Genomic DNA, 23,400 nt, shown 5'->3' with positions numbered 1-23,400 from the left:
GCTACTGGGGAGGATGGGGCAAGAGGATCTCCTGAGCCCAGGAGGGTCGAGGCTGCAGTGAGCTCAACACTCCAGCCTGGGTGACAGTGAGACCCTGACTCAAAAAAAGGGGGGGAAAAAGGAACAGAATCTCCACCTTTTTTTTTTTTCTAATATCTTTCCTGTAAGAAACACCCGAAAAAGAGTAGATTAAAGTCCATCTAAATATGTATGGCCAAGAATAGTTAAGTAATAAAGTAAGCTGAAGTGGATGGGGCAGCTAAATTAAAATAACCGTATTTTCCAGCTCGTCACTCATACAGCTCAAGTTTAAGCAGCAGCAAAACCGTACAAAAATAAATGAGAAAAGAGACTCAATCTCAAGGTAAAAGTGGGCCATTGCTTTCTGCAAGATCCTTTTTCTTCCCTTCGTTAGAGATGAAACCTTGGAAAAGGCCTGACGGCATCTCACTGCTGCCATCTGGCTCCCCACCTCAGAGCAGCGGCTGCGGCAGGTACTAAATCCACTACAGGTGACTTAGGACAAGGCCTTGGGGGCAGGAGGTGACAGCTTCCAAGGAAAAGCTTGAGGTCATCTAAAAGCCAAGGCATTCTTTCCGAACCACTAGCCATTTTACTACACAGGATTTTTCACTGTTCAAATGCCCGTGAGTCACTGAAGAATAAAAGGTTAAAAGCCAAACCAGTTAATTGTGCTGTTTGTTCAAAGAGCCACATAAAATTACTAGATAAAGTGAAGTTGGGTGATTTATTTCCCTATGTAAATTGCTATTTTAAAAAAAAGGAAACAAAGTTCTTCAATGCTTCTGAAGCCTTAAATCAATAATAGGACTACTTAATTATTATTGGCCTCAATTACTGGATTTATCTCTAAATAAGCTACTCACATTTACTATGCATTTAACTCGTGCCAACGTCCCGAGTATTCTAATTTTTTTTAATCAGAGTCTCACTCTGTCGCCCAGGGTGGAGTGCAGTGGCACGCTTTTGGCCACCCCAGCATTGACCTGCTGGACTCTGGCGATCCTTTCACCTCAGGCTTCCAAGAAGCTGGAGCTACAGGCTCACACTACCATGCCCAGCTAATTATTTGATTTACTGTAGAGATGAGGTCTCACCAAGTTGCCCAGGCTGTTCTTGAACCCATGAATTCAGGCAATCCCCTCACCTCAGCCTCCCAAAATGCTGAGTTACAGGCTTGAGTCACTGCACCCAGCCCCAACTATTCTAATTCTCACAACTCTATGAAAAAGATTTACTGATATCCTGGGTTTGACAGATGATAAGAGAAAGACACAGAGTGGATTTAATAATCATAAAAGCGAGGTTATATTCAGGTATGGTGGCTCATGTCTGTAATCTCAGCACTTTGAGAGAATTGCTTGAGCCCACGAGTTTGAGACCAGTGTGGGCAACACAGTGAGACCTCGTGTCTACAAAAATTTTTTTAAAAATTAGCCGAGCACGGTGGTGTGCACCCGTAGTCCCAGCTTCTCAAGAGGTTGAGACCTTGGATCACTTGAGTCCAAGGAGGTCAAGGTTGCAGTAAGCCATGATCATGCCATTGTACTCCAGAGCCTGGGCAACAGAGTAAGGACCATACCCCCCCACCAAAAAAAATGGAGGGTGGGGGACAGGGGTCACAATCAAGACCGATTTTGGGGCTCAAAGTTCTTCACCACCCTTCAGGCTAAGCATGTAGGAGTATTACAGCAAAGTGTCATGGAAGGTTACATAACTTGACATAAACACATCAGGCCTAGCAAACCTACTCTCCAGAAAGATGGGTTTGCCAAGTGTTATCTATCTTAAAATACCTCCAGCATTACTTGAAAATATACTGTTATTTTCTTGTAGTATCTACCCAATCTCGAGTCCTAAATATATCCAGCAGCAAGATGAATTATTGTAATGATTAGATGCAGTCCTATTAATTTTCTTCATTCCTATTCTGTGTATGTGTTAAAGAGGAGAAAAATGGGCTGGACTCGGTGATTCATGACCAGCACTTTGGGAGGCCAAGGCGAATGAGCCCCGGAGTTCGAGTCCAGCCTGGGCAACATAGTGAGTACCTCCTCTCTATAAAAAAATGAAAAAAAAAAAAAGAGCCAGGCATGGTGGCAAACCTGTAATCCTACTCAGAAGGATTATCTGAGCCCAGGAGGTCAAGGCTGCAGTGAGCTATGATCATGCCTCTGCACTCCAGCCTGGGGGACAGAGTGGGGCTGTGACTTCAAAAAAAAAAGAGAGCGAGAGAAATGTATAAAACCATGGTTAACAGAAAGAGAAAGAGTGCAGAATTCATGGGTTGAAAAAACAGTCATTGGACAACAGGGAAGTCCTAACAGTCATAAACCATACCCTCCACCATGTGGACTGAACTCAGGAGAATGTCTTGGGGTATACAGAGGAAATATGCGTCCCTATCAATTTAACGCAACCATTCATCTGGAAGCTAATAGCTTTCCAGAGTTGCCTTAAAACAAATAGGGCTACTAATAGAGAAAATGAATATTCAGCCCTGACTTGCCTGGATTTAGTATTTCAATTTTGCATTTGCATTTCTGCAGACACCACAAGACTCAGCTCCCTCCCACAGAAGACTGTCCTCTCTTTCCGCCCACACTCACCTCACACCCATTCTGATTAAAAAAGGGACTGTGAGCAAGAAACGCTAGTTTACTTGCTGTAATTTTTTCTGAGGACAGCTGTTCTTTATTTTCTTCATTTTGCATGTAATTTGCCCTTGGCAATTTAAGATTAACGCACAATCGTGGTAAAATATGTTTCAGGTTGACTTTGGGCATCTTCCTTCCCACACCCCTAAAGACTAATCCTGAAATTATACACCAGGCTCTTCTACCAGAGACATCTTGAGACCCCATGCAATTCCAAAGCGCTCTGGAAGCAGAACCGTCTTCAACCCAACGTCGGGAAGATTTTCCAAAATCTCAAACTTTGCTTTTCAAAGGAAGAGAAATACGCCTTTACATGCAGCAAATCAAAGACTGTCACATCTTATATGTGGCTTCCTACTCCTATCCCATGAATTCACAGCTTGTTACAATGCTGAATTTGATAACTGACAGCTTGCCTAGACCGACATTTTAATGCCATACTCTAGAAAATTAAAGTGAATATTCAAATTATCCACATATGGAAGATTTTTTAGAGAAACTTCATAAACAAAAGTGGCATGTAAATTTAGCTTTAAATCATAATGACTATTTAAAAAACAGCAACTAAGAGATGTTTTTAAGCAAGGGAGTCTTACTTTGTTTTTGTGTATCATACAAGCGCATGCACCTGAAAAGCCAGGCGCTATGCAGACCCAGAAAGAGACAAAATAACAGGCATAGGGTGGGACTCCTTCTTAGGAGTTATTTACTCGAGGAAATTATATAGTTACTCTCCAAGCTCTGAAATCATTAAGACCCTTTTGGGTATAACATGATGTATCATTCTGTGTCTAATATATAACCCGCAACTCAGAAAGACGTTCATGCAAACTTGTAAATTCACCAATTCAGAAAGAATTGAAAACCAGTCCTACATATGTTATATGAAAGCATTAACTCCAATCACATATAGAAGAATGATAATTTTACAACCTGTGGGACACCTGATATTGTCAATATAGCCTTTTAGCCAAATCTCTGAAGACTCAAGCAAAAAGCAATTGCTTACACTATATGTGCAAGGCACTGACTATATTTTGAAATAAGAAGAGGCAAGCAATGAATAAATAAGACGTTTTCTCCATGCTAAGTAAATAGTAAATTTCCAGAAACAAAGTATATATAGAGAATATAATGAACAACGCCAGGCAATGTAACTGCCAAACGTGGAGCACACACGTTTCAGGATTAAAGCAACACGAAGGATAGAAAGAGGAAACGAAGACATGTATTTAATAAGCATCTACTACACACAAAACTAGCTCATCTCATCTTCACAAACCTGGGGGGGTAGACAGTATGAATGAAATTCCTAGATACTGTTTTTTTGTTTAGGAAACGAAGGGTCTGGGAGGTTGAGTCCTTGCAAATGCCTATCTCATTGCACCTCTTGGAGCTGAGATCTGACCACTCCTTATCACTCAAAGGCAAGGCAAACCCTTCAGCAGAATGATCCCAGCGCCCCCTCTACTCTTCGCTCCTGTCCTTCCCTCCTATCTCACGTGATGACTCTTAGGTCCTAGATGCATCGTGTTCTTCCCAACCTCAACACCCCACGCGTTTTTCTGCCAAAATTCCTTCTAACGCCCCCCATACTTGTGAACCTGGATGATTCCTCCTGTCCTGCAAAAAATCAGCTCGAGAGTCAGTGATGCCTCAGAGGTCTAAGGGAGAATGCCGAGTCTGTCGCCCTTTTCCAGAGATGCAGGCAGAGTGGCAGACTCCATCATGAGACAGTCATAGGCCAAGGCAGCTGTGCAGTACTATTTGCTATCATCAGGGCCAAGACAGTGGAGGAAAGGTTATGCTAAACTGCATGAGAATAATGGGGTGTTTTCCCAAAAGGGACAAACCACTACAGGGCACCAGCAGCCAGGTGTCAGACAGAGATGGTAGGGAGGAGGGGCTGGAAGTGAGGCAGTGATGGATGGGTGAACAGGAGCTGCCATGAACACTTCTGCATTTGCCTGGGCTGCAACTAAAAAGTATCTGAAATTGGAAGTGCCCTTGCTTCTGAAACACTGAAACTTGACCACTCTTAGCCATTTTGCTATTTCTTCTCTCCAATCTCACTTTATATATATTTTTTTATTTTTATAGAGATGGGGGTCTCTTTATGTTGCCCAGGCTGGTCCTGAACTCCTGGAAAGCGATTCTCCCACCTCGACCTCCCAAAGTGCTGGGATTACAGGCATGAGCCACCACACCCAGCCTCAATCTCACATTTTAGGATGGAGGTTCTACCCTACATCCATATACTCTCTCTCTCTCTCTCTCTCAGTCTCCAAAGCTACATGGCCCATGAACCAGGGCCTTCACAAGCTGTACTCTCACAGGAAAGCTCTTGTGGCTTCTTCTGTCTCCTAAAAGCAGATCAGAAAATCCCTCTCTCCATCTGACTACTTTATTCTTACTGGATCTTGTATTGTCTACAGTAGAAACCCAGCCGTCAATCATTCTAATTCAACAGCTGTGGACTGAGCCCAGGAATCTGCATTTCCAAGAAGCGCCCCTGCTGATCCTGGTATACATCATCAGGTCTGCCGCGAACCTCTGGGTTTCCTTGATATCCTTTGTTTCCCAAACTAAACCTTGAAGGTAAAATTCCTTGCAGAAGTCTGATCCTTTATGTACAGCCAATAGCTAAATGGAACTAGAACAACCTCAGCAAAGTCACTCAAACATATCTGTGCCATCTGCCCGCTGCCAAATCTGTTATCCAGAATCAGCTACTTCACTTATAGAATACTCCATCTCAAGCAGAATCCTGGAGCATCCTACCCATAGCCACCAATACCAGTTTTCATATATACCTTTTCACGTCTGCTACTTTGCTATCCACCCACCACCCTCTAGTATTTACCCAGTGCCTTCACAATCAAATGCACATGCTTTTACTTTTCTTCAACTTCCTTTCCAATCAAGTCTGCCTTGTCTCAGTCACCATCTCCATATCTTTGCTGAACTATCTCTGAAAGCCAAAATAGACTCTCTATCCTTTAAATTTGAGGAAGCCTATTCCTAAAGACAGTCCTCAATTAACATCAAGTCTTTCTCAATTCATCAACCTACTCTCAGAATCCATGCAAATTTGTAACTTCTTAATTGAACGACCTGGTATATTTTAATTGCTTACAAATCTCTGTGGTTCATCTCCCATAATAAATCAAGGAGTATAGGGTACCAACCTTCAACACGTATCCCAAAAGCCTAAAGCACAGCTACACACACCCTGTGCCTGCTCAATAAATACTGGTTAACTGACTGGCTTCAGATTAGAACTAGGGCTTCACTACGATAAATCATTTGTTGCTGGGGGAAGGAAAAGACCATTATGCTATTTTCTTTGGGACATTTCTGTTTTGTTTGTTTGGTTTTAGGTTGGGTTATTTTTAAAAAGAAGTTAAGAAGAAAGATCTATCAACATGGACAAAAGAGCACTATCAACATGAAGATAACAATTGTGTATCCCGTTTCTTCCAAATACAAGCAACTCTTCCATTAGAATCGTCACCCGTAGGATCCCACTTCCCAGTTCACACCCAATAGCAACTAAGTCACACTGACGGGGTCTGAGAGCCTGGCATCTATTTTACTTTACTTTACTTTACTCTACTCTACTTCACTTTTACTCTACTCTACTTTATTTTATTTTATTTTATTTATTTTTTGAGTTGGAGTCTCACTCTTGTCCCCCCAGGCTGGAGTGCAGTGGCACGCTCACGGCCACCGCAGCCTCTACCTGCTGGGCTCAGGCAATCCTTCCACCTCAGCCTTCCAAGTAGCTGGAATTACAGACATACACCACCATGCCCGGCTAGTTTTTGTGATTTATTATAGAGACAAGATCTCACCAAGTTGCCCAGGCTGGTCTCGAACCCCGGGGTTAAGGTAATCCTCTTGCCTCAGCCTCCCAAAGTGCTGGGATTATAGGCTGAGCTACTGCGCCCGACCAGCATCTGTATTTTAAAGATTTCAGGGGATCTCCAAGTTTGGGAACAACTACTTTAGAAGTCCTTCAGCCTGGTATACATAAATAGAAATTTCCTAGAGGTAAAGCTGGTTCACATTATTAACAAATATTTAATAAATGGATGAAAGATCAGTTCATCTGACTCGCACACAGGCCATAACTTCATGAGCAAACAACTCTATGAAAATGAGAGAGTATAGTTTGTTAATTTATGCTAACACTGTGGCAAAACGGAGTTTGTTCTCATCTCAAAATAAGAGTAACACCTAAACAGTCCCACCCAGACCAAGCTATGTAAATATTCATATATTACATATATTAATATATTGTATTTATTATATGCATCATATATGTCATCTAAGATATATTGGCACATTTCTATATTAAAGATGTTGTCATTTCTTGGGGTACAAAAACTACAGTAAATTTTAGACACTTGTCTGACACTACAAATACTGCAGTGATATCACAAATAAGGTTGACAATAAAAATATCAACTGTCGTTTTCAGGAAAACGCATTAAGAAAAAGGTAAGGAGAACTGAGCCACATTCAAAAGCAGATGAAGGCCAGCTAATCTGCCAGAGAAGTGAGTCCGATCTTACGTCATTTCTTTTTTACTTCCTAGATCTGTACAAAAGGCAAGTGAAAGTCAGCAAGGTCTCGGGAACTGAATATCTTATTAATGCAGCAGGCGTTATCTGAGGCCAGCTCAAGGCACCATGTGTGCACTCAGGAATACTTGGTCCTCTTGCTGAAAGTAGGACTAGGTAGGACTGGATTTTCAATACCCAGGTTAGAGATATGATACATTCTTTCTTTTCTCAACCAAATCACAGCTTGGGCTACTCTGAGTTTCTTCCACTGACTTACTGGCAGTTTCTGCAACGGGTCTGTGCCCAGCTAGGCTGAAACAGATGGGGGACTAGAAGTGCACCAAGACTAGACCAGGAATGTCCAGCAGAAATGTAATGTGTGACTCACCCATGCCGTTATAAGTTTTCTAGTAACCAGTTTAATAAAGCAAAAAGAACCCAGTCAAATTCATTTCAATTGGCAGAATATTTTACCATTTCAACACGAGTTTACATTGATGATACATTTTTTCAAAAATTTTAATGAAATATTTAAATTTTTTCTCTTAACCTTCAAAATGTAATGTTTTTAATGTTTTAATTTATTGAAATAAATGTATGTCATTTTATACATATTGTGATGTAATAGAAACAGTAAGTTATTACAAAAAAAAAATCTAGGCCGGGTGTGGTGGTTCAAGTCTATAATCCCAGCACTTTGGGACGCTGAGGCGAGAGGACTGCCTGAGCCCAGGGGTTTGAGATCAGCTTGAGTAACCAGGCAAGATCTTATCTCTACAATAAATCAAAAAAATTAGCCAGGTGTGGTAGTGCACACCTGTAGTTCCAGCTAATTGGAAGGCTGAGGCGGAGGAATCCCCTGAGCCCAGCAGGTCGAGGCTGCAGTTGCCATGAGTGTGCCACTGCACTCCAGCCTGGGTGACAGAGTGAGATGAGACTCCAACTCAAAAAAAAAGAAAAAGATATTTTAGTTTTGATACTGTAACCAAAAAAACAAAAACCGGACCTTGTAAGGCTGCCTGATTGTAGGTGAACAGTTTTAGGGTTTTGTTTTTTTTTAAACAAAATTTCTAAACATAGATCTTCACAATCTTGGAGAAAAAGTTCTTTTGAATAAACAACTGGTTTAATGAATGATTTTAGGAAAGACCTCTGAGTAAGTTTGATTAACTTCCTTATTCTAAATATGAGATTTTCATGATCAAAAATTATTTGAAACTAGATCCATTCATGACAATTAATTTCAGTGTCACGTATTTCATTTTTAGACTTTTAGTTCTAATTCCAAATCGTCTAACAACATCCAATATACAAGACCTAATCTACAATGATAATATGTCAATATTTGTCCACACTACTTTTTAAGCCCTCCTTTGTTTGTGGTAATCTAAGACTTCAATAAAAATCTAATCTATGGCAGAATTAAACCTGATCGAACTAAGGGGGATAAGCAGAATGTGAATAAGGTGGGAAGAGGGACCTTCTTTTTTTTTAATTTGTTTTATTTTAAAGATGTAGGGTACAATTCAGGATTAGGTATACAAGTGGTCATAGTAAAGTTTGGACCTTCTATATACAAGCCCCTTGTAAGTGGAGTTCACACTCTACAACAAGCTATCGCAGGAAGCAGACAAGGAAACAGGGAAGCTTAGTGGGGGAGACGCAGTAGCCATGGCTGGATGATTTGGAAAAGCAAGTAAATGTCTCATCTGCCTATCGTATCATTTTTTAAATTAAATTTGCCTATCTTATCTCGAAAAGCCTGTGTCCCTAAACTGTGGATATGTCTGCTGTCCCCAATGCATCAGCTCAATTCTGGAGGCACATGATAGGGAAGATTTATTGTGCCCTTTCTGCTCTGTGATCTCTGGGAAGAATGACATCAGGCCCAGTTACCAGCTGGGGATAATGGTTTCCAAAAGAAAGCAATTAAAGTCCTGCCTGAGACCTATTCTACACCCGAACACAAGGATGCGGCGTTACAGGTAGATATGACCTTGGATGCTGACACAGCCAACAATCGACTCATATTTTTGATGACCTGAAGTGTGTCCATTGTAGATATTTCAAAAAGAATTGCAGAGAATGTGCTAAGAGATTCAAACACACAATCGGTGTCCTGACTTCCCTCAGCTCACCTCCGGCCACCATTCCTGGGAGATGGGCATGGGGACAAGCAAAGGACAAGATCTAGGTGTTTGCAAAGGGTCTGTTAATTGACAAGCGGCAATTCTATTGGCTTCAGAACTTGGTTTCTAGACTGGGGCTTGAGAAACAAAGAGCTCCTTCCTCTCCACCAGGACACTATGCCCTTAACTACCTCTTGGGTGAACCCCTCATCACACCAAGCAGGGATTTTCTAGGGGTGGATATCAGAACCATTTCTTTTTACATTAGTGATAGATCCCATTTCTTCACATCCCTAAAGTTTCTACTACAGGGCCACTGCACCCATTTTCTGCTACTGCACATCCAATTAATGATGATTGAAGCTTCCTGAGTAACTGTCCTGTAAGGACTCTGAACACTGGAGATCTCCAGCTTATTCCAAGCAAAGCCAACAAATGTTGACCACAATAACATTTAGAGAAAATAATTTTGTGCTCAAAGATAAAACCTTTTCTGATAGGTATAACACATGGGACAAATTACAACAGAAGAACATGAAACCTGTCATAAATCATACACATAAATTAAGCAGATGAGGGCTAGGCACTCTGGCGCACGCCTGCAATCCCAGCACTTTGGGAGGCAGAGGTGAGAGGATTGCTTCAGCCCAGGAGTTCCAAGCCAGCCTGGAAAGCATAACAAGTCTCACCTTTAAAAAAAAAAAAAAAAGTCAAGTATGGTGGCATGTGCCTGTAATCCCAACCACCCAGGAGGCTGAAGTGGAAGGATCTCCTGAGCCCAGGAGTTTGAGGCTGCACTGAGCTGTGACCCTGCCACTGTACTCCAGTCTGGGTGACAGACAGAGAATCCAATTCAAAATACATAAAAATATACACACATACACACAGCAAATGAAAAAACATATTTAAATATTCAATGTTGTCCCAGTTGTCTTTGGGGTCATATATTCATATCTCTGTTCCAATACATATATTCTAAGCTCTGGGATCAAAAAATAAAAAGGTTAACTGCTTTGACCAAACCATATGAAATGGTAGTTTTCAGACAATGATAGTCATTTAAAACACTGAAAGCAGTGATTAAAAAGACTTCTTCAATTTGATCTCATTAAATGCTTCTGGTCATTAGGCTTGTAGACCCAAGTCATGCCCAGTAGTCATTAATGCTCTTTACAGCTATTGTCAGCTCTCTCCCTGTTTTCCATGTAGTGTTGCTTCCTAGACGCTATGGGGTTGCGGTAGGGCTACGTGGCTATTTATGGTCAACTAGTTATAAGCAAATATAACTCACTGACCGTTGCCTTGCTGAGCTATGGTGTGGCCATGTGCTCTTTGAGCGATGGCTGGGCCATGTTTTCTTAAGCTTTGGTCCCTTCCCCTACCTTGGGGATGTGAATCTCCTCTCTCTCTCATTCAGTTTTTAAATAAGCTATAAGCTATATTTCCTAATTTTTTTAAAAAAATGCAACTCACTTCAAGGCCAGAGCATTTACTTGCTGTTCCAAAGCCCTACCAGAGCTCTGTTTCCCTCTGGCAAGGCAAGGCAAACAGGCACTTGAACTCGGTTGGCTGCTGCATAAGCCCAGGTATCTGAGTAAGGAGTAAATCTCTCCCACCAATGGTGGATGAGTGAAACGGCAGTCTTGTGGTTTAAACTGGAGATCTGTGGGTTTCTCATTATGGCAACATAAACTAGCTCTATCCTGACTTTAAAAAAAATAAAATAAATAAGGTGCAGCAACAACATAAGTAACGTAAAAAAGAACTGAAAGCTAAGATAGGTGGGGAAATCATTAAAAAAAATATTCCCTGAAGAAGCTTCCAGATTCGAGTAAAAGTCTAAGAGTCTGCGATGTTCTGCATCATTTTTATAATATGATCTGACTGTTGACTCTTTTAAGCTCTATTTTTAGTCTATTACTCCACTGAAAGCAAAAGATTTCAATAATGGGAGATCTTGGAAACAGGAAATTTGGAAAGAAAAACATATGCTTTTTTAGTTTTTTTTTTTTCTTTTTCTTTTTTCAGAGTGTCAAAACAGAGTTTATTAGAGAAAGAAGAGAGGAAAGAAAAGGCAAGCGAAAGGCCTGGTACAAGAGAGTCTCTAAAAGGAAAGATGGCCTGTTTTTTAGTTTTAAATGGGAAAATCTAACATAAAATGTATAGGCCCATTCTATTTTTTAAAATCCAATAATTTATATTTATAGCAAAAACACATTCAATACATCTAGATTCCAATACACATTTATACCATTCAGTATAGGTAACATTCTATGACAAACCAGACCAATAAGAAAGCCTTCTTAGATAGCTCTTTATCTGTTCAGGTAGAAACATGTATAAAACATATGCTTTTGGGAAAAAAATTATCAAAATTATGAAGTATGCAAATACTAAGATTAAGGTTCTAACTTAAGGAACTTAGCAAAAAAATAAACATGAGTGTTGAGTGAGAGATATTAAAATCACAGTTTCTTTTTTTTGAAGCACTGTGATAATGAACAAATTTCTCAGCTCAACTTCAGTGCAGGCAAAAATGAATGAAATAAAACTCATCAGCCTGAACCGCCATTGTAAGAGAGTGTGAGAAAAATGGCTTTCTGTGACTTGGGTTGTTGTCATTGATCGGCAAAATCCAAAATCATGAAACAGTTCCTATCACATGTGTTACTCACAGACTAATTTCACAGGTGGGTAGTACTGGCTTTACAACAAAGGTCTTGTTATGACAGAGAATGTGAATGCAGAGCTTCCTCCCACTAAGTAATCCAGAGTAGAACTGGAATATACAGCATACAAGAATGAACTTGGAATATCTAATATCAGAATATATGATACCCAAGAATGAACTTGGAGCAAACTAGAGTACACAAGAGTAAGCATTCAATGTATCCATACTTCAGTATTTGGTTTCTTCAACATCTACCAGAATGGCTACAAAGTAGAAAGTCCCCATTTTTGCTTAGGGACCACAAAAATTAAAATAAAATAAAATCCTTTGGGCTTTTCAACAGTGGAGGGACTCGCTTTTCTTAAATTTGAACTGAAACAACCCAAATATTTACCAACAGGTGAATCGATACACAAGCTATGGTATACCCACACAATGGAATACCACTGGGCAGTAAAAAGAAACGACCTAGGCATCCACCCAACCAGATGAATTTCAAAAGCATGACTGAGAGAAAGCCAGACTCAAAAGGCTACACTTAGGGTAAAAAATGCTTTAAAAAGCAGGAGGAAGCCGGGCTCGGTGGCTCAGCCTATAATCCCGTGCCTTTGGGAGGCAGAGGTGAGTGGATTGCCTGAGCCTATGGGTTCGAGACCCGCGTGGGCAGTGAGACCTCATCTCTACAATAAATCAAAAAAAATCAGCCGGGCGTGGTAGCACATGCCTGTAATTCCGGCTACTTGGAAGGCTGAGGCGGAAGGATAGCCGGAGCCCAGCAGGTCGAGGCTGCGGTGGCCAGGAGCAGCCACTGCACTCCAGTCTGGGCGACAGAGTGAAACTCCAACTCAAAAAAAAAAAGCAGGAGGAAGTAAGAACTAGAGTGATAAAAACAGTTCAGTGAATAGCGAGGGACAAGGAGGGAATGGGGACTGAGTGCATGGGCAGGGAAGGAACCAGAAAAAATTGAGGGGGAGATAGAAATCTACTGTGACTACTACAAGAGTTACACAACTGTACATGATAACACAAGTAATTACATGACTGTATGTGTTTACAAAACTCATCAATTCATACGGTTAAAATCAGTGAATTTTACTGGACAAAAAGTATACCTTCATAAACCTGGTTTTTAAAAAGGGACCCACTGTCATCCCATAAGACAATGGAGGGATGGAGCATTATCTTCACAGTACTTGAACAAAAAGTGACGAATACTCCTGGATTCTTCTAAGGATTCTTAAGGTGGAAGTATGTCCTTCTAAAATTCCTATGTTGAGGCCCTCACCCCCGCTACCACAGAGTGTATCTGAAATTAGGGCCTTGAATGAAGTGATTAAATTAAAATCAGGTTGTTAAGGTATGGCCCTAATCTAATATGACACAGGGCCAGCTACGAAGAGAAAATATGGAGACACAGAAGAGATAAGGACATGCATGTGCAGAGAAAGACCAGGTGAGAGCACAGCAGGAAGGTGGCCATCTACAGGCCAAGAAAGGAGCTCAGAAGAAACCAAACCTGCTAACACCTTGATCTTGAAGTTCCAGTCTCTAGAACTATGAGAAGATAAATTTCCATTGTTTAAGCTCCCTCGGTCTGTGGTATTTTTTCATGGCAAAATAGCACAGCAAACTAAAACAAGTCTCATTTCAACAATGACCTCATGTTTTAATACGAGGAAAAAAATATGTGAATAAAAAGGAAAATCTCACATTGTCGTAGTAAATGAATAAAATGGACCCTCTGTTACCTAGAATGAGCATTTTGTATTAATGCATTTCATTTTAGAACACTTTAGAATACAAGGAGCATCGTAAATGACTTTTAGATCTTACATACCTATAGCCTTTCATGAATAAAATCATTCAATCACGTTACCTCGTGTTTCAACTGCACTGATGCATTTTCTGAGAATTGTGAATCCCATCTTATCCAACTGTGCACCTAAAAGAAATAAAGTTATAAAACATTAAGGGCACAATTACTTAAGAAAGCGTCCAAGCTTTCCTTCTCTTCCTTACAAAAGTTTAAAAAAATTATTTAAATCCAGCCTAATTTTTATTTCTCTATTTTTAAAACGCTAATGGCAATATATTTCCTATTTAAAGGTTAGAGCCTGGCACAGTGGCTTACACCTATAATCCCAGCACTTTGGGAAAAACATGGGAAGATTGCTTGAGCCCAGGAGTTTAAGACCAGCCTAGACAACACAGTAAGACTATCTCTACAAAAAAAAAATCAAAAACTTAACCAGGCATGTGGCATGCATCTGTAGTTCCAGCACCTTGGGAGGCTGAGACACAGGGCTTAGATCGAGACTGAGAAGAGCCACGATCATGCTACTACACTCCTACCAGAGCAACAGAGTGAGACCCTGACGCGGCAATAAATAAGTAAACAAATAAATAAAAGATACAAAGATATAAACAGGAATGTCACATATTTAGACCACTTACTAGAACATCAGGACATCTATTACCAATACTTTATAAAGAAATTATGCTATAAAATAATTTTTAAATTAATAAATATAACTCATTTTAAACTGCCAAAAAGAAAGTGATACAAATCTCTAAGGGAAGCTACCTAGAAACAGTCAAGATACATTTTGCCAAAAATTCCAATAGTAGCTCATTTTAAAGAAAACTATATGTATGAATTAAGGCTCTTAAATTACTTGTGAGTCTAAGAATGCAAACCTTTAAAAGAAAAACTAAGAGGAAAATTTTAAGACAGGTTTTTTAAAAATATTTGGGCAATGAGCTTGAATTAAAATTTTGATGTTTTACACCATGCTCCAAGCTTTTAAAATAATATTTTATTATTTTCATCATAAATTTTAAACAGATGATTCATGTGACAGAACAGACTATTTTGAAAATATAATTTTTATACTTTTTCTAATATACATGCTTGTCTATGACGAGGTTGGCATATTTGTGTATCCTAATGAAACATAATTTTTGTTTCAAAAATTAAATCAAGAAAAATGGTACACTTCACTACTGTACTTAGAACTCAGGGAACAGTACCACTAACCCTTGATTTCTGTAGCCTATGGGATACACAAACAATTCATGAATATAAAATTTGTATATAAACCATAATGCTAAGGTTGAGGAGAATTTTAATGAAGAAAACTGGGCAGTGGTTTTCTGTTTAAAAAACAAAAACCACTATGTCCGGGCATGGTGTCTCACACTTGGAATCCCAGAACTTTGGGAGGCCAAGGCCAGAGGACAGCTTGAGCCCAGCAGTGCAAGACCAGTCTGGGCAACATAACAAAACCTTGTCTCTACAAAAAAATCAAAAAATTAGCCGTGGTGGTGCATGCCTGTACTCCAGGCACTGGTGGAAGGATCGTCTGAGCCCAGGAGTTCAAGGTTGCCATGAGCAGTGATCATAGTGATCATGCCATTGCACTCCAGCCTGGGCAACAGAGTGAGACTCCCAGCTAAAAAAAATCCACTATTCACCAAGTTTTATAAAACACAAGTATTTCTTTCTGCTGAGCAAAACTATTTTTCCTCAAGAAGGCATGTTTTAATTTCTCTATAATAAATAAGGAAAAAAAGAGAAAAGGGGAGGAGGGAATGAGGGAACAGAAAGAAAAAAGGGAGGAAAGGGGGAAGGAAGAAGACAGAGGAAGAAAAGAGCAAAGGAGAAGAGAGAAAGGAAGGAAGGAGAGAGTTAAGAAGGTGGAACACCCTCCCCTGGCACCCTGTCAATTTCCAGTGCTATGCTAGAAGAGCTTTTACTCAAACACTGGCTCAAGTGATTGTGATTATTTTGAAATCCTATGTTACATAACAGTGTTTCCAAACTGTGGGCATTTGATGCATGTAACCTTCATTTCTCCAAATATACCGAAAGTGATTTTATAAAGAATCTAGCAGATCCAATCACATTTCTGTTTCATGTCAGTAAAAAGCAAGGGTACAGAGCTGGGCCGGACTTCATCCTCCTCATACAGAGCATGTGAAGATCATTATCCTAGATTGTTTGAATAGGTGTAGTTGCTATTTGTTGTTGCTATTTTCCAAGATGCAGTGATGTATTATTTGTATAGCTCATACTTAGAGATCATAAGGACAAAGGACATGAAGGGCTAGGAAGAGAGACCTGATCGCCAGCTCCTGCCCACGGGCGCTTACAACTTAGGAGGTCGGAGGTTGCATACCTGAAACTCTTGTGGGATCACTCATGGCTACAAGAATAAATATCAATGTGTTTTGTAGAGTTTATTACAGAGAAAGAATCATGGAAAAGCTCACAGAGGAGAGAAATCAATGAGGGTCTGGTAGTCCAGGAAACTCTGAGCAGTTTCCCAGGAAGTAAGACAGAACGTGGGTAACAGAAGACTGCCTTAGAAGAGGTACAGAGATAAGCCCCAAGCAACAGCTCGCCATCAGTAATGCACCAAAGGTGTGAAAAGGGGAGATGAACAGTCATTTTTATAAATGAGCACTTACTTCCTTCTGGTCTTGGGACGATGGCTCTATTAAAACTATGGAAGAGCTAGTAAAAGAGAGAAAGGGAAAACAATACTTGTTAACAAACCAATAAAAATTACTCAAGCAGGCACACTTTGGACCACGCAAAAAACACGTTTTCAGAAACTTGATATTGGTTAATGTAGTAAAGTAAGAAATAAATGGGGTCTTTGCCCCTGCTTTCTGGCAGAGCTCTTATGCTCTGAATTTCCAGAGTGACAAGAGTGTCTTGTTATTTACAAGAAGCCCTTTGGAGCACACCTGCATTTATGCTAATGAGGTGACTGGGATAGGGCCGCTGACAGCCACAGGATGGGGCTAAATGTCAGAAGGACCCAGAGACCAGAGGGTTGAGGCTGGAGATTAAATTCTATACAAACTCTTAAATGATGAGCTTTGATGAGCTTCTGGGCAGGTGTATAGATCCAGGTGCTGGGAGAGTTAGGTATCCACAGAGGGCAAGGTATCTCCAAGCACCCATCCCGGCCTCACATCATCCCCTGCCAATGCATTCTTCCACCCGGCTGTTCCTGAGTTATATGTTTTACAATATAAGCATGCGTTTCTCTGCGTTCTGAGTCTTTGTAGCAAATAATCAAACCCTGATGGGATTGTGGGAATCCCCAACTTCTGGCCAGTCAGAAGTATGAGGAGACCCAGCCTTGCGATTAGCATCTGAACCCTTAACTCTTGGGCTCTGAGACTAACTCCAGGTAGATAGTGCCACAAGTGAATTGAATCGTAGGGCACCCAGCTTAGAAAAAATCCCATGTCTGGTGTCAGAAGTGTTCTGTGTGAGAATATAGGGAAAGAGTAGTTTTCTCTCGGTTCATCACATACGGTCATGTGCTCAGATGCAAAGGTACACAACAAAAGGAACATCTCTGAGACTTCTCTCACTGAGGTATGCCAAGCTAGCAAAAATAAGATGAAGGGGCCATGGTCCTTAAGGGACATATTGAAAGTGGCACACTTAGCCGGGCTTGGTGGCTCAGCCTGTAATCCCGCGCCTTGGGAGGCTGAGGTGAGTGAACTGACTGAGCTCGCGGGTTCGAGACCCGCCTGGGCAACTTGTTGAGACGTCATCTCTACAACAAATCAAAAAAATTAGCCGGGTGTGGTAGTGCACGCCTGTAGTTCCAGCTACTTGGAAGGCTAAGGCGGAAGGATCACCGGAGCCCAGCAGGTCGAGGCTGCAGTGGCTGCACCAGTCTGGGCGACAGAGTGAGACTCCAACTCAAAAAAAAGAAAAGGAAAGTGGCACACTAGAAGTGCAAACCTCACCTGCATGCAATTTGCTAATGTAGTCAATCCTCACATGTACCCCACAACTCTAAAATAAAATAAAAAGTAAAAGAAAAGAATTTCCCTCTGCTTTGGGATTTGAGACGCTTAACCTTCCAGCTATAGGATGACCAAGAAACAGTGACATTCTAACCAATAAGATGAAGCTTATTTATTCACCACTATTTATAAAATCTGGCATTTACTTAAAGAGATAACCCTAGCCCAGAATTTAACCACATCTGTAAGCACGGTGACAAGCCTTTAAGAACTCTAATGCTGGCCCATTATCTGCAAGGCTTATAGCACCTGTCAAAAATAGGTAGTTCCCTAAGTGCCCCATAAACACACACAACTGAATACTGTCTTTCTGCAGACCTGCCTTTGCCTGTGTATCTCTGAGTTTATCACTGGGCTCTTTAAAAGAGATGCTATAGGTGTCTTCAAGGATAAAGTGCCACCGGCAACAGATATATTTCTCCATGATTTAGTTGTGTAATCTTTTTGTTATACAAACTCACTTTCCAAAATACTCCCTTTTTGAAACAAATTTTTTTCAGTATTTTAATGGATGCAAATCCAAAGTACTTCTTGAATCCCTGCAGCAATATATTCTAATCAGTGCAATGCCTTTATAAAGAAGATTAGTATAACCTGTTTTGGGTCTCAGTAACCATCAACACTGGAAATACTCTTGACTCCCAGCTAAAAATTTCAAGGACAAATTAAGAATAGATAGAAAATAGGCCAGGCTCAGTGGCTCAACCTGTAATCCCAGCACTTTGGGAGGCCGAGGCGAGTGGACTGCCTGAGCCAGTGAGTTTGAGACCAGCCCAGGCAACTTGGCGAGACCTCATCTCTACAATAAATCAAAAATTAGCAGGGCATGGTAGCATGCACCTATAGTTCTGGCTACTTGGAAGGCTGAGGCGGAAGGCTCTCAGGAGCCCAGCGGGTTGATGCTGGGGTGGCTGTGAGTGTGCCACTGCACTCCAGCCGGGGCGACAGAGTGAGACTCCAACTCAAAAAAAAAAAAAACAGAATAGATAGAAATAAAACCACAAATTAAATGCAGCTCAAAGATGGTAAGATGATAACCAAATCCGACCACTGCTTTTTAAATTTTTTTACAAGGATGATGCATTCCCTAATAAAGCATCAATTTTTTAAAAATATTAATTTGGGTTTTCATTTTCCCACACCACATCAAGATTGTCACACACATTGCTGACCTTCCATCTCTTACCCTCTCACCAGTGTACTCTCTCTTGCCATGAAAGAACATTATCTCTTGCCCATTTCATGGGGTCTACTCTGAAACCTTTTTATTCGACATGACTCTTCTCTTCCATTTTCAAATCATGCTCTTCCCTTTTGTTCTAAATCTTGCTGAATTGGCAAATGCTTTCCAGATTAGGCCCACCTGGTACCTGTGCTGACAGTTTATTTAGAGTTATAATACTTTGAGTTTATTTAAATGGATTCTTTGGCACTTTCTATAATCATCCTTACTAAATCCTCAATACATGACCTGCCAAATTCTCAACTCCCGAAGGCCACTAGTCCACCGAAATGAAAATAGTGCTTGAATAAAGTGACCAACAGACCAAATCCTGGGGTCTTTGGATCTGTACCACTACCTATCATTCATTCCCCAAGGTCATCTGAATACAGAGGCCCATTCACTAGGCAACACAATACTGCACAGTGTCAGCCATTAGACAAAAAACATGAATTGTTAAATAAAGCCAAATAACAACAGTCACTTCTAATATTGCCTGCACTGCCTCATATTGACCGGTCCATCTCCACTGAGACCAAAATGCATGCCAAGCATTTACTGTGTTCCTCACCCAAGATCCTGTCAAGTAGGAAAGACGACACTGAGAACATAGATGACTTCCTCAAGCAAAGCACACCAGAGTGGCAAAGACAAGAAAAGTCAGAAATAAAAACGAATGATACCCCTGTCTCCCGTGTGCTGCTGTAGGCCCAAGCTAAATGACTAGATGTTTCATGCTTCCAAGATGAATCGTAAGACCTGTTTCAGCAATAAACGTTTTCCACATACTATAAAACAAAAGTAACATGGAAATAAATGCAAGCCAACTCTACAAGGTTTGAAATAAAACTCAACCACTGGTGATTCTTACCGCTTCTTTTCCACCCAAAGCTTCCAACCACTGCTTCCTTTCCTCTTCAGAAAACGCCTGCAGGGTTAAGGAAACGCCAGGTCTGAAAGATACCAGTCACAGATTAGGTTACCCCTTGGCTGCTAAAACAAAACATTCCTTTTTCTTTCCAGAGATTTTATTGTGATTAGATTTTTTTTAACTATTATAAAATACATCTAACCTAAAATTTATCATCTTAACCATTTTTAAGTATAGAGCTCAGTGGCATTATATACATTCACAGAAGCTCTGTACCCATTAAATAACAAATCTCCACTGTCCTACTTCCCAGCCCCTGGCAACCACCATTCAATTTTGTCTCTATGAATTTGACTACTTTAGGTCTCTCATGTAACTGAAATAATGTACTACTTGTCTTTTTGTGACTGTCTTCTTTCACTTAATATAATATATTCAAGGTTCATCCACATGTTGGAGCATGTGTGGCCCAGGCTGGAGTGCAGTGGCATGATCACGGTTCACTGCAGCCTCAACTTCCTGGGCTCAGGCAATCCTTTTGCCTCAGCCTCCTGAGTAGCTGGGACTACAGATGTGCACAACCATACCCAGCTAATTTTTTAATTTTTTTTGTAGAGATGAGGACTTGCTATGCTGCCTAGGCTGGTCTCAAACTCCTGGGCTCTAGCAATCTTCCCACCTTGGCCTCCCAAAGTACTGGGATTATAGATATGAGTCACCACACCCAACCAGAATTTCTTCCTTCTTAAAACTAACATTCCATCATGTGTTTATACCACATTTCGTTTATCCATTTGTACATCTGTAGACACAGGGTTTTGTCCATCTTTGGGCTATTGAGAATAATGCTGCTATGAACATGGATATACAAATAGCTGTCCGAGTCCCTGCTTTTGATTCTTTTGGGTATATACCCAAAAGTGGGTCATATAGTAAATACATGTAGATATAGAGATGGCAAATAAGCATAAGAAAAGATGGTCCCCCCATCGTATGTCATCAGGAAGATGCACAGACAAGAGACACACAACACATCTATTTGGATCACCAAAATCCAAAACACCCATAACACCAAATGTTGATAAGGATGTGAGGTAACAGGAACTCTTATTCATTGCTGGTGGGAATGAAAAATGTTACATCCACTTTGGTGGTTTCTTAACAAAGTAAAAATACTTCACAATCACTTTCACTGGTACATATACAAAGGAGTTGAAAACTTATGTTCCCACAAATACCCGTATGTTTATAGCAGTTCTATTCATAATTGCCAAAATTTGGAAGCAACCAAGATTTCCTTCAGTAGGTAAATGAATTAGCACATTTTAGTTTACTCTGACAATGGATTATCATTCAGTGCTGAAAAGAAAGTAGCTGTCAAACCATGAAAAGACATGGAGGAAGCTTAAATGTATACTACTCAGTGAAAGGAGTCAGTCTGAAAAGTCTACATACTGTATGATTCCAAACTATATGACATTCTGGAAAAAAACAATAAAACCTTGGTAGTTACGAGGAATTGGAGAGAAAGGGATGAACAAGCAGAGCACAGAGGATTTTTAGGGGAGTTAAAATATCCCATATGATTCTATATTGATAGATACAAGTCATTTCACATTTGTCTAAACCCATAGGGTACACAACCCAAAGAGTGGCCCAAATGTAACTATGAATGCTGAATGGACATGATGTGTCAAGGCAGGTTCATCAGTTTTAACCTATAGATCACTTCGGTGGGGGTATTGATAATGAAGGAAGCTATGCATCTGTGGGAGGAGGGGGAATATGGAAAAATTTCTGTAACTTCCTCTTAAGTTGTTGTGAACTAAAACTGCTCCTTAAAAAATAGTCTCCAAAAAAAAGGGAGTTTTAATTCTGTTTGTTTTAAATTCAGCGTCATCCCTTAAGCTGAGAAGTCTCATAGGAGAAGGAATAAACACTGGAGGAGCCAAGATCAGCCCCCTCGCTGATCCTAGAAGCCAGGTGGAGAGTGGCCCAGTGCAAAGCGGGATAGGCAGACAGAGGTCCAGCCGCACAGGACCTCCGTTGCCATGCTGAGCATCTGGTTCATCCTAAACGCCTGTGAAGGTTTTCAGCAGGGAAATTACACAGTCAGATTTAAATTTTACATGAACACTCTGGTGGCTGGGTAGAAAAACTGACTGAAGATAGGTAAGAGTTAGCTGCAAAGAGATGTTAAAAGACTAGGAAGACAATACACGGTGGCAAAAATGTTTTAAAAATAAAATAGTGCCGGGCTTGGAGGCTCAGCGGGCAATCCCAGCACTTTGGGAGGCTGACGCAAGTGGATTGACTAAGCCCACAAGTTTGAGACCAGCCTGGGCAACTTGGCAAGACCTCATCTCTACAATAAATAAAAAATTAGCCAGGTGTGGTAGTGCGGACCTGTAGTTCTGGCTACTTGGAAGGCTGGGGCAGAAGGTTTGCCGGAGCCCAGCAGGTTGATGCTGGGGTGGCCGTGAGTGTGCCACTGCACTCCTGTCTGGGTGATGGAGTGAGACTTCAACTCAAATAAATAAATAAATAAATAAATAAATAAAATAAGTGGATTTGAGAAATACTCCAGAAGTGGTTCTATATGCTCTGGGCAACAAAATAATGAGGAAGAAAGCTGTCGCTCCAAGAATAAAGAATAAAAGGTAGCCGGGCACAGTGGCTCACGCCTATAACCTCAACACTCTGGGAGGTCGAAGCGAGAGGACTGTCTGAGCCCAGGGGTTTGAGATCAGCCTGGGCAACTTGGTGAGACCTCATCTCTACAATAAATAATCAGCTGGGCATGGTGTCACACGCTTGTAGTTCCAGTTACTTAGAAGACCAAGGCAGGAGGATTGCCTGAACTCAGCAGGTCAAGGCTGTGGTAGCTTGATCGTGGTGCCACTGGACTCCAGTCTGGGGGGCAGAGTGAGACTCCAACTCAAAAATAATAATAATAATAAAAGTAAAAAGAATAAAAGGCAGGTCAATGGCACCATAGCAACGATAACTACTAAAGGGATTCAGTGAAACCCAAAACAACTGTAGCAAATAAGGACTTAATATAGTTACACTCACAAAATCAGACAAAGACCCTCAAGAAATTCCTTGTGCTCTCTAGTTTATTTTAGTTTTCTCCTAAGGCTTTCCATTGATGTTCAGATGTGAGGGAAAAGATTGACAGGTAAATATAACAGGTGTAACCAGTTACACCTAGAGATGTTGGACAGGAAGAAGAATAACTGATTCTGGCAACTTGGAACAGAGAAATAAGTGCTGAATGATGAACAGTTTAAAGAGTTATCAACACCTCTGTGGAAAGCAGTGTGGCGATTCCTAAAAGCTCTAAATACCAACCTCCCATATGACCCTGCAATCCCCCTACTGGGAATATATCCTGAAGAACTCAAATCACTCTATAAAAAAGAT

The 23,400-nt window shown here is 40.7% G+C and overlaps 1 protein-coding gene across 3 annotated transcripts in view; it reads right to left on the bottom strand.

The window, feature by feature from the left end:
* Positions 1-23,400, bottom strand: part of ARHGAP10 (Rho GTPase activating protein 10) — a 345,093-nt gene that overhangs the window by 151,094 nt on the left and 170,599 nt on the right. For all 3 annotated transcript variants that reach the window (XM_008065053.2, XM_008065054.2, XM_008065055.2), the window contains exons 11-13: positions 19,975-20,056; positions 16,517-16,562; positions 13,923-13,988 (exon numbers count right to left, since the gene is read on the bottom strand). In XM_008065053.2, coding sequence (XP_008063244.1) covers positions 13,923-13,988; positions 16,517-16,562; positions 19,975-20,056 — 194 coding nt within the window. The remainder of the gene's footprint in view (positions 1-13,922; positions 13,989-16,516; positions 16,563-19,974; positions 20,057-23,400) is intronic.

This window comes from Carlito syrichta, unplaced genomic scaffold (genome assembly GCF_000164805.1).
Source record: "Carlito syrichta isolate Samal-C Ts95f unplaced genomic scaffold, Tarsius_syrichta-2.0.1 Scaffold308142, whole genome shotgun sequence".
NCBI classification, from domain to species: domain Eukaryota; kingdom Metazoa; phylum Chordata; class Mammalia; order Primates; family Tarsiidae; genus Carlito; species Carlito syrichta.
This window is presented reverse-complemented; position numbering and strand designations above follow the sequence as displayed.